Here is an 11,630-nt window from a genome sequence, read left to right on the forward strand (position 1 = left end):
GGCAGATTCTTAACCACTACGCCACCAGGGAAGTCCCAGGAATTATCTTTTTTTTTTTTTTTTTAAGATGTTGGGGGTAGGAGTTCATTAATTAATTTATTTATTTTTGCTGTGTTGGGTCTTTGTTTCTGTGCAAGGGCTTTCTCTAGTTGTGGCAAGCAGGGGCCACTCTTCATCGCGGTGCACAGGCCTCTCATTATCGTGGCCTCTCTTGTTGCGGAGCACAGGCTCCAGACACGCAGGCTCAGTAGTTGTGGCTCACGGGCCTAGTTGCTCCGCGGCATGTGGGATCCTCCCAGACCAGGGCTCGAACCCGTGTCCCCTGCATTAGCAGGCAGATTCTCAACCAGTGCTCCACCAGGGAAGCCCGGAATTACCTTTTTATTTGTGTTTTGTTTAACTTTTTCCCAAGATTGCTTTAATGTGTGTGAGAATCAAAACCCTGGCTTTGGGCTTCCCTGGTGGCGCAGTGGTTGAGAGTCCGCCTGCCGATGCAGGGGACACGGGTTCGTTCCCCGGTCCGGGAGGATCCCACATGCCGCGGAGCGGCTGGGCCCGTGAGCCATGGCCCCTGAGCCTGCGCGTCCGGAGCCTGTGCTCTGCAACGGGAGAGGCCACAACAGTGAGAGGCCTGCGTACCGCAAAAAAAAAAAAAAACCCTGGCTTTTTGTGGAAGAAGGAGAAAATTCCATGGGACTCCAAGGTATACAAGTAACTTGGTAGCCTCATGAGAAAACATGTCAACAAGGCAAGGACATCTGGAGATGGCCTGGAACAGCGCCCAGGTCAGGAGCGATAGGCGACTCAGTTACCATGAGCCAGTTAAGTCCTGTGGCCTCAGTGATAGAGCCTGGCCTGCACCTTAGGCTTCTGGTTTCTCCCCAAGCTCCCGGCTCCCACTCTGGGTGAGAAGGTTCTGCTGGCTTTGTCTCAAAGGCCAAGTGCTGGGGAGGCCAGTCAGAGACCTGATGTTCCAAGTGATGGCACATGTACTTCTGGGTGAGCTGACCCCAGGAAAATGGGAATTTTTCAGGCAAGTGTCCCCTTCTCTGCTGTACTGGCTGTTCATCTCCTTGAGTAGAGATGTTTTATTTTGCCCTATTCCCTTCTTTTATTTAGTGGAGAAAGGAGATTTCAGAGTTCTGCCCATCCCAAAGAGAAGGAACTCTTATATTTCAAAGAGAGCAAGACACACTCTTTCTAGAACAAAGCAGGGCTTAGAAATAGTCACCTCTGACAGTTCTCAGGGCAGGCAGAGTACTCTGGGCCCCTCCAGTCATACTGTTCCAGAATCTTCTATTCAGAAACTAGTGGTTTAAGTACTTGAGAGCTCAGACTTTGAGAAGGCCTGGATTCAAACCTTACTATGCGTGGGACTTCCCTGGCGGTCCAGTGGTTAAGACTCCGTGCTTGCAATGCAGGGGGCGTGGGTTCGATCCCTGATCAGAAAAAATATTTTTTAAAAACCTCAGTTTTCCTCATTTGTAATATGGGGATTAATTAATAGTACCTAACTCCTGGAGTTGTTATGAAATCTATGTGAGGTGCTTAGAACAGGAGCTGGCACACAATAAGCCATTATTACTATCACTGTGCTTGGCACTTTATAAAAAGTGAGATCATTTGCTTCTCACAGTAAACCTGCTATGGAAATGATTAGGCTCCAGGTTAAGTCATGTTGGGTAGAGGGGTCCCCAAGCCAAGGTCTGTGGAACCCCAAAGCTGGAGTCCCATCACACCAGCTGCCTGCCTGTTAGGAAGCCAGTGCTGCTTTAAGATAAAATTCACTACGGTGGGGGCCGCTCCAGCATGCCTGGATTTCCTGTAAGTGACTCAGGCCCTGCAGGGGGGCTGGAGGACAGTTAATTCTGTGATCCAGCCCACACACCCCTGGCCCTCTCATCATCTTTTTTCCTCCTATTGTTCCCTGTTTCCAGCAGGTTAGGTGTGTCCTAGATTTGCAGAATGGCACGACTTTTTCACAAGTGTCCTTATTCACCGTGAATGATGACACTTGGGATGTCTAGATTGTTTCCCAAGGGAGCTCACCTCTAGAAGAGCCTTAATATCCCCATGTATCACTTACCCAACCCAAGAAGTGTTCTGATGAGGGACCAGTCCTCATGTGTTATCTCAAAATCAACCCTAAACCTACTACCTTCACTCTTTTTTTTTAATTAAATTGTGGTAAAGTAAAATTTGCCTTTTTTTTTTTTTTTTTTTTTTTTTTTTTTTGCGGTAGGCGGGCCTCTCACTGTTGTGGCCTCTCCCCTTGCAGAGCACAGGCTCCGGACGCGCAGGCTCAGCAGCCATGGCTCACGGGCCTAGCCGCTCTGCGGCATGTGGGATCTTCCCAGACCGGGGCACGAACCCGTGTCCCCTGCATCGGCAGGCGGACTCTCAACCACTGCGCCACCAGGGAAGCCCAAAATTTGCCATTTTTAAAGTGTACAATTCAGTCTGCCTTTACTTTTTTTTAATTTTTTAAAAATTTTATTTTTATTTTTTATTTATTTATCTTTGGCTGCATTGGGTCTTCGTTGCTGCGCGCAGACTTTCTCTAGTTGCAGTGAGCGGGGGCTACTCTTCGTTATGGTGTGCAGGCTTCTCATTGCGGTGGCTTCTCTTGTTGCAGAGCACGGGCTCTAGGTGCTCAGGCTTCAGTAGTTGTAGCACGCGGGCTCAGTAGCTGTGGCACGCAGGCTCAGTAGTTGTGGCGCACGGGCTTAGTTGCTCTGCGGCATGTGGGATCTTCCGGACCAGGGCTCGAACCCGTGTCCCCTGCATTGGCAGGCAGATTCTTAACCACTGCGCCACCAGGGAAGCCCATGCCTTCACTCTTGACTTGAGGAATTTTAAATACTGAAGGGAAACTGCTTATGGAAGGAAATTCTACCCCAGGTGAAGAAAAAGTCTTCCCCCTTAGAGTCTAACATATTTGGCTGAAAATGTAATTTTTATCTTAAAAAAAAAATATTGAAAAGTGTTTTAGTTCTTAGTTTCGAAATATAGTGTCCTGTGACTCCAACCAGTTGGAGAAAGTTGAAATCTGAAACGCTTGACCCATATTCTAGGTGTAACTAACAATTCGCACATTCTTATGGTAACAATCACTGCTCAAAATAGTTGAGTGCTGACATTTTCTTGTGAAATACAGACTGCATTTAGACTGTAAGAGCACTGCCTGACCAGGGAAAGCCAGAGCTTAAGGACAGATAGTCCTGAGTCCACTTAACAAATCAGGAGAGTGATCAGAGCCAAGGAAGGAGGGGAAGAGGCTCCAGGTGGCTCTCTTCAGAAGGTGAAGAACTCGAGGCTCTAAGGCTTCTCCTGCCCCCCAACCCCGGAAGAGCTCTCAGTGGCAGCCTGGGAGTTTCTGCCAGCTGGTGGACCTGGCTGCTCTGTCCTCCAGAGCCGGCAGATCCGTGTCAGGACGCTCAGCTCACACTTGCCTGTGCAAGTGCCTCAGACCCACCTAAGGGAATTCTATTTTTTTTTTTTATGTGGTTGGCTTGTTTTTTTGTTTGTTTGTTTGTTTGTTTAGTTTCTGCTTTATAACAAAGTGAATCAGTCATACATATACATCTGTTCCCCCAACCCTTCCCTCTTGCATCTCCCTCCCTCCCACCCTCCCTATCCCACCCCTCCAGGCCTAAGGGAATTCTTACATTGCATTTATTCAAGGGTGAACTTTTACCAGGAGCGTTCGGATTTATCACAGGAAACTTAGTATTGATAAAAATCGGTCAGATGCCCTGTTCATCCATACCCTTAACAATGCTATAAGAGACCTGGAATCTTTTACTCAGAAAGTATCCCTCATTCTTCATTTATCCTGACAGAAATGTCACAAGACAGTCTGAGGGGAAAGAGGGGGTGGGGGTCAGGGGTTAGTCTTTAATGCTGTGAAATTACTCTTTAAGCCCATGTAGAATTCCAGAGTGGAATGCCAGCTGGAATTGTGATCACAGCACAAAAATAGAAGCTCCATGAGGGAAGGGACCAGGTCTGCCTTATTCTTAGCTGTACATCCAGTTCAGTGCCTGATGCATACTGGACACACGATACATACTCTTGAATGAAAGCATACATATACCCTCCACATTTTCAAATCAAACGACAGGGACAGGGAACCTTCAAAGTAGTTTTCTGTGGATTTTCTCCAGGAAAGGTATTTGAGTGACACTGCCTAGTCCACCACCAACTAACCATGACTTTGAACCACTTACCTGCTCTGGGACCTTACCTTCTGTGGTAGAAGGAAGTTAGAATGCCTGGTTTCTAAGGTGCCTTCCTGTGCCATCGGAGGCCTTAGGTGTCCCTCTGGGTACTGATGGGCATGACCACATTTAGGTGATATGATAGAAGAGGGATGAGATAGGTGGGGTGGGGTGGGGGTGGGGGTGATGTAGTACTGTTACAATTGATGACCAGAGGCAGGAGACCTCACTCATACCATAAAGAAGCCACTGAGGGCTTCCCTGGGGGCGCAGTGGTTGAGAGTCCGCCTGCCGATGCAGGGGACACGGGTTCGTGCCCCGGTCCGGGAAGATCCCACGTGCCGCGGAGCGGCTGGGCCCGTGAGCCATGGCCGCTGAGCCTGCGCGTCCGGAGCCTGTGCTCCGCGATGGGAGAGGCCACAGCAGTGAGAGGCCAGCGTACCGCAAAAAAAATTAAAAAATTAAAATAAAATAAAATTTAAAAAAAGAAGCCACTGAGAGAAATGTTAGGGCATCTCCCAATCTTTACCACTTTTTCTTGAAACTTTTCACCTTTCTGAAATCTTTATTCCTGCCATTTTTTACAACTTTCCTGTCCTTAATAAGGAGTACTTGCTTTGTACTGGGTCCTTGACACAATTGAGCTCATACGGTCCTTGCAACAGCCCATTTTACAGGTGAGATGCCCAGACTCAGATGTTCAGGAATTTGCCCAGGTCACTCAGTGAGCAGTGCAGAGCAACAGCTCTCCTACTTTCCATTTTTCTAGATTACTCTTTTTTTTTTTTTAATCTTTTTTCCTAGGCTTGCCACTGGCACCAAAATGAAGATGTTTGCCAGCTCCTAATCTAGATAGTGGTAGAATTTATCTTGACATTCACATGGAGAGCTTCAAACTGCCTCCACCAAAGCCTGCTGCATTACTGGAGCCCTTAGTGTCGATTGGCTTAGTGATTACTATGTAGAGTAGTAAGTTTCCTCATTTGGAGTGTTCACCAAGAGGCTGGATGACTGTGTCTTAGGGTTTGTATAGAGTAGGTGTCCAGCACACACTGAGTGAGCAACACTCATGACTCCAGAATCAGGGAGGGGCCATAACTGTCTGTGAAACCACAGTTACCATCTTGGTTATGACATTAGTAACTGCCCATTGCATGCAGACTGCCCATTCCCCAGCTCCACACTGAGGCTGCTGTGCTCTCCCCTGGTCCCAGGCTCTCCAGGTGTTCTTTCCAGCTCACGCGCTCCCTTCTGTGGCCCTCCATTCACCTCCCAGAAGTTCCACGGGTGACGTCAGCCAGTCAAGAGCATCCAATCAGCGTGAAAAATCCAGAGTTAGCACTGACTATTCCAACCCAGACCACACTGGCCATGTGGAGAGGCCTTGCCTGATGCGTCATCTGGGGCAACCCATGTTTCTAGCAGGCTTCTGGAAGTCCTGAAACTTGGCTCATGCTTCCCCGCCCCACACTGGGCACCACTGCCCTTCTCCTTACTTCTTCCCAGCTTGACTGCCCTTAACTCCTGGAGAAGCTACTGCAAGACCCCAGGAAACAGAACATGCCTGCCTGTCTCTCAGTTTGATCAGTGCACTTGCCACGCTCAGGTTGTGGCTGCAGTGTCTACTCTGCTCTTTGTCGAGCCCCAGCTCGTGGCGGGTAGACTTAAGTCCCATGCCCTCCGTGGCCATGCTGGTTCAGCAGCAGCCCTGCGGCTGGCAGCAAAGACATGTACCGTATTGGTGGTGTTTTCAATCCAGCAAGTGTGCTTTCAGTCCCCAGCCATTTTGCAGGGCCGCTGAGGAGTGGGTTGAACCCCCAGCACATTACACAGAACAGGCATGGTTCAGGTTGTCTGTCCCGGGCCAGCAGCCCAGTTCACGGTGCCTGGGGCAGGTGGAGATGGGGGAACTGTATGTGGCACAGACCCCAGGGTTTCCCTGGTGAAGCCAACACATCTGCCTGTACCCAGAGCACCTCTTTGGCTCCTGTCCCCAGACAGGGATAATCCAAGTCTGAATTGCCCATTCGCGAAGCAGGCCTACCAAGCCTGAGTTTGGGAAGGGGAGATGATGAGGTCTACAGTGGAGTTGTTCTTAAACTGCTGTGCCCTTCCTTGTAGCTCTGGCCACTGTTCTGGCAGGATGCTGCTCCTTCTACAGCCCACCACTGTCTAGGAGCTAAAGGCCAGCTTCAGGGCTCAGCAGGCCCGCATAGTCTTTTGTCCAGCTCAGTTCGGGGAGCCAGCAAGACTTCCGGGCTCTACAGAGAGCACTTCTGTGCTCAGAGTTTGTAGACTCAAGATCTGAAACTCCTCAGGCCCTGCCCACTCCAAACTCACACCCATCCCAGACCCTTGGGTTATCAGTCTGCCCTCTCCGAGCTGTGGGGAGTTCTTACCTTACAGCTGAGTGAACAGAGCACGCTCTCTTAGCCCAGCCCCCAGACAGCCACCTGCAGTGCACAGACCCGCTCCTTGGTCCCAGCCTTTCAGATGGGCTTCCTCATGGGAACACCATCTAATGATGAAGGAAGAAGATTCTCGGGGAACTGGGAATGGGTGGTACGCAAGCCCACGACCTCGCTGGTCAGCAGCAGGTTTCCGGCTTAGCCCCATGGCTGATGGGCAGCAAGCTGGCCTCCCGCGTGTCCCGGGAGGGCCTCAGCGCTGCATGGAGCTGGCTGAGAGCAAGCTTGTAATCTTCTTTCCTTTCTCCTAGGAAGATGATGAGAAGCTAATTGAGGAGATCCAGAAGGAGGCCGAAGAGGAACAGAAAAGAAAGAACGGAGGCAAGTGCTCCCCAAGACAGGCCCTGTGCTCGCTCACTCCATGTGCACAGGGGAGGAGGGGACCCCGCTGCCGGCTTGCATCAGGATCCTGGCACTCCACCCAGCCAGGGACCACCGGGAAGTGCTGTCCCTCAGGTGGCCACTCATATACCCCACCCACATATCCACCTCCCTCTGGGAAAGGCCCTGAAAGCATAGACACAGTTTCAGCAGCTCCTTGATGGCCAGGAGGTCCCAAGGGGTGAGTTTGAGCTTAGGAAGCAAATGGAAGCCAAAGCAGACTTAAAAAGACAGTAGGCCCCTCTGAGGTTACAGAGGAATGAAATGGAGTTTCTGGAAGTGGCCATCCACGCCCTGGCTCTAAAGGAAATCCTCTCACAGAAGCTTCACCTGTTCTGAGCTGGATCAGTCTGCCTCTTTCCACGGTGATCCTTGTGGAGTGTGACACTCGGTGGGAAGTATGGTTTTGTCCTTGGTGATGGCTGGTTAGGGGGCTATGCACCCATGCGTGCATGCTACGTTTTGGGCTTTAATCGGCCTTATTCTGGCCTGGCCACCCCTCCTGTGTCCACAGGGAAGAATGATGCTGAAAGTTGGAGGTTCCTGGTCTGCCCTCATGCTCCAGGCTGTCAGCCTACAGCTCAGGGCCCCTGGGACCAGGGTCAGGATATACAGCTCTGGTCCCAAGCCAGATCCAAACACAGTGGGATTTAACTGTTTTCTCTACTAAATCCCATCTTCTTTTCAGAGAATACCTTCAAACGCATTGGGCCCCCCTTGGAGAAGCCTCCAGAGAAAGTCCAGAGGATCGAAGCCCTGCCGAGGCCCGTCCCACAGAACCTGCACCAGCCACAGATCGCCCCGTACGCCTTTGTGCACCCAGCCTTCCCCCTGCCTCCCGTCCGGCCCATGTTCAACAACTTCCCCCTCAACATGGGCCCCATCCCAGCGCCCTATGTGCCCCCTCTGCCCAATGTACGAGTCAATTACGACTTTGCCCCCGTCCACGTGCCGCTGGAGCACAACCTGCCTATGCACTTTGGCCCCCAGCCACGGCATCGCTTCTGACACCCAGGCCCCACCCCTCCCGGGAGCCCCGCCAAGCATCCCGTGCAGGCTGGAGGCTGGATAGATAGATGCTTCTTTGCCCCCAAGGCTGATGGCTGTGCCCATGCCTGCTAAGTAGGGATGACGGACTTGCCTGTTGAATGGATAGGCTGGATTTCTTCCTGGGAAGGGCAATTGCTCCTTGAAGAGTGGTCAGCAGGCTAGTACCCTCTGGGTGCCCGTAACAGGATTGGGCCAGAGATCAGGGAGCAGCAAAACCCTCTTCCTGAAGAGTTCTGCCATCCTAGCAGCCAACGTGGTGGCCCTGGGCCACAAGGTAGCCCGTCTCTGTCACTCACGTCCCTGCAGAGATACATGAAGGGAAATGGTTGCCTCTATCCCCTCCCCCGGCAGACAACAGAAGTCTCTCAGTTAAAAACCACGTAAGCCTTCCTTACCGTAGCAGTGTGATCCATAATAAAGTGAAGTAACAAGTGCAGTTTCGAGAGAGCTGAGAGCTCGGGACCATGTCGTGGAGGCCTCGTTCTCCTACCCCCTCGCTCTGAAGCCCACCTAGAGTGAGGTGCACCCCACTGCCCTGAGCCGGTTGGTCTAAGTGCAGAGCGATGTCCACAGACCTGGGAGCGCCGCTCAGGTTGGGGAGGCTGTGGACCGTGTCCAAGTGCAGTACCCCAGGCCGCCACCACAGTGATTGTTCCAGGGTCTCGCCTTCCCTCTTGATCTTCTCGGATGAGACCACAGAGCCATTTCATGCAATGGGATGTTTGTAGTTTATCTAAAGAAACATTTGCTGTTTACTCACTTTGAACTTTTCCAGTTTTCTGTGGCCTACTAGAGTTTCTCTCCCTCAGTCTCTGGAAAGTCAAAGAAATCTGTTGCCCCGTGCCTGGCAGTTGATGCGGGTGGGATGGTCCTGAAATTTTTGCCAACCACGAGATCCTTTTTTTTTTTTTTTTTTTTTTTTTGTGGTACGCGGGCCTCTCACTGCCGTGGCCTCTCCCGTTGCGGAGCACAGGCTCCGGACGCTCAGGCTCAGTGGCCATGGCTCACGGGCCCAGCTGCTCCGCGGCATGTGGGATCTTCCCAGACCGGGGCACGAACCCGTGTCCCCTGCATCGGCAGGCGGACTCTCAACCACTGCGCCACCAGGGAAGCCCCACGAGATCCTTTTGAAGTAGCTGTGACAGAGGCCTGGTGGCTCTCCCGGGGATCCGTGTTTGCCACCACCGAGGTAATGAACAGATTCTCCTCTAAGATATGGTGGCGCTGGCTTTCCCCAGCAGGTACGTGACCCAGGTTGCGCTCGGCAGCTACCCTTTCCTGAGGTCAGGTGAGTCCGGCTGTGGGTTTGCTTGGGAGTCCGCGCCATGTTCCCAGTTGCCTTTTGCTGTCCAGCCCCAGCCAGGTGTTTGAGCCTCACCCCAGCCACCCGCTCTGCAGTACTTCATGCCCCAGCCCATGTGCAGAGCAGAGGCCTCAGTGGGGAATGAACCTGCCTGGCTCCCTGTGTTGGCCTCCGTTCCTCTTGCTGAAGCTCTGATGGCTGTGGGGTTCCCCGAAGTTCACACACACAGACCTCAGAGAGGAGGGGACACACCTGGGACCAGGCATCACCGTGTGGTCACCCGTTGCCATCAGCTTCTCAGATGTTTTTCAGAGATTAAAATGGAGAGATGATGTGCCAGGTTGCCTGTTATTGCTGTCTTCCCTCTGGGTTTGCGGATAGGTGGCCCCCTGGGCTTGGGGTGGGGGGCGCATGAAGAGAGGCTACACTGAGTCTCTGCTGCCAGGAGCCTTTCCCTACTGGGCTTCCTGCCCCTGCCCTCAGGGCACAGCAACAGGATTTCTTCAAGTACCTTTAAAGCATGTTCCCTGTGCTTCCCCAAGGGAGGGTCTCTGAGGGCTGTGAACTGCCAACAGATGTCCCACCGGATGGGGAGGGTGACCCCAGGTGCTGTCAACCTGCCCCACTGGTGACAGTGCTCACCCCAGCCCACCACAACCTTCTGGGTCTCTGACCCGATTCATCAACTAACGAAGGAACCAGCTTCCACCTTTGCCCAGCAGCCCAGGGTATGTGGCTCCACGGAGGTCCTGGGGCAGCGGCAAGGACAGACCTTGGGCTGGTGTCGCATGCCCTTGACACTGTGGTCCAGCAACTGCCCTAGGACCTGGCATGCGAAAGTCCAAAGGTTACCGCACAGGAGGGAGACCAGAATAATTCCCCCAAGGCCAAACTGAAGACTTGTCTTTTGAGATGAGTTCTGGCTGTTTTTAGCCACACAAGGCAGCTAGGGAACCACTCCTGCCTTTCTGAGCCGAGGGCGCCTGATTTCTAACGTTCCTCCTTGAGCCAGGCTGTGGAGTGGCTCGCAGGTCTGCAGATGTAGCACAGTCACTTTTGCCGCAAGTTCTGACCCAAGCATGAGCCCCCTCATGTCTGCAAAATGACCCTGTAGGTGCCTCGTGTCTTGGAGAGTCAGTCTGTACTAGTGATGGGGTTGGGGAGAGAGGGCGCTGTAACCATCAGACAAACCAGTCAGTGGCTGCAAGATGCAAACGACAGGACACCCCCAGAGATCAACCCCTGTCTGGGGGACAGAGCAGTCCCGGAGGCAGCCTGGCACCTTCCCCTCTGGGCTGCCTTCCTTGCTCCCTGGAGCGAGAGACTGCCCAGCAACAGTCCCATTCTTGCCTTAAAACTGGAGAGAGGAATCTAGTATTTGCACTTAGCAAAAGATTTTAAAACTTAAAAAAATGTGCATGACCTGTCACTTTGTATAAAAATAGCAAAAACGATTAGTTTATTAAATTCTTTTCTTTACCTTCTGGTAGTAAAAATACATAAAATTGTTTAAACTACTGTGTTATGTAAAAAGCCTGTACCATATGTAACTTGGTTTTTTGTAAATAAATGTTTGTGCAGACTGCTCTCTGGTTTAGTTTCTCCACACGGCCGGATCAGGCAGGCCCCACGACCCCACAGAGTTACAGGGGCTGCTCAGACTGAAAGCCAGCGTATTCCAGGGGAGTGATAACACCTCACGTAGCACTGCTCACCCAGAGCGGAGGTCGGGATGCTGCTGGAGAGCTGCAGGATCTGACCCCAGAGGAGCCCCGAGGGGCTGGGCCTGCTCAGGAGGAAGATCAGGTGATCCATTATGCTAACCCTGCCTGGGTGGCTGCTCAGGTCGGGTTGGGCACAAAGGGGTTTTTTAATTTGTTTTTCAGTACAGAATCCCCTTCAAGAAAGTATGGTCAGCCCCTCTTCCAGGCCCCTGCAGCAAGCCACTGACTCAGCCCTGGAGGTGGATGCAAAAGAGAGAAACCTCACTCAAGACAGGAGGCCAGTCCTGAGAACAGGGAGCCCCTAGGCAGAGAAGCTGCAGGTACACCCCCTTCCACACACTTCCTGCCACCTGCCAGGCCTGGAGGGTACCCTGGGCACGGGTGGGTCACAGCACGCTCGGGCTCAGATGTTGAGAAGACACGCTATCCTCTTCTCCACTTGCAACTTTTTACTGAGTGACATCTTTCTTTTTTTTTTAATTGC

General features: G+C 52.1%; 1 protein-coding gene across 5 annotated transcripts in view; it reads left to right on the forward strand.

Moving 5' to 3' along the window:
• The window catches only part of RNF216 (ring finger protein 216), a 173,358-nt gene extending 162,063 nt beyond the window's left edge, over positions 1-11,295 (forward strand). For all 5 annotated transcript variants that reach the window (XM_081257478.1, XM_081257479.1, XM_081257480.1 and 2 more), the window contains 2 exons: positions 6,940-7,009; positions 7,758-11,295. In XM_081257478.1, coding sequence (XP_081113604.1) covers positions 6,940-7,009; positions 7,758-8,077 — 390 coding nt within the window. In that variant the 3' untranslated portion in view covers positions 8,078-11,295. The remainder of the gene's footprint in view (positions 1-6,939; positions 7,010-7,757) is intronic.
• Positions 11,296-11,630: the final 335 nt, after the last annotated feature.

The sequence above is a fragment of the Mesoplodon bidens genome (genome assembly GCF_964165515.1).
Source record: "Mesoplodon bidens genome assembly, chromosome: 15".
In the NCBI taxonomy this organism is placed as follows: Eukaryota; Metazoa; Chordata; class Mammalia; order Artiodactyla; family Ziphiidae; genus Mesoplodon; species Mesoplodon bidens.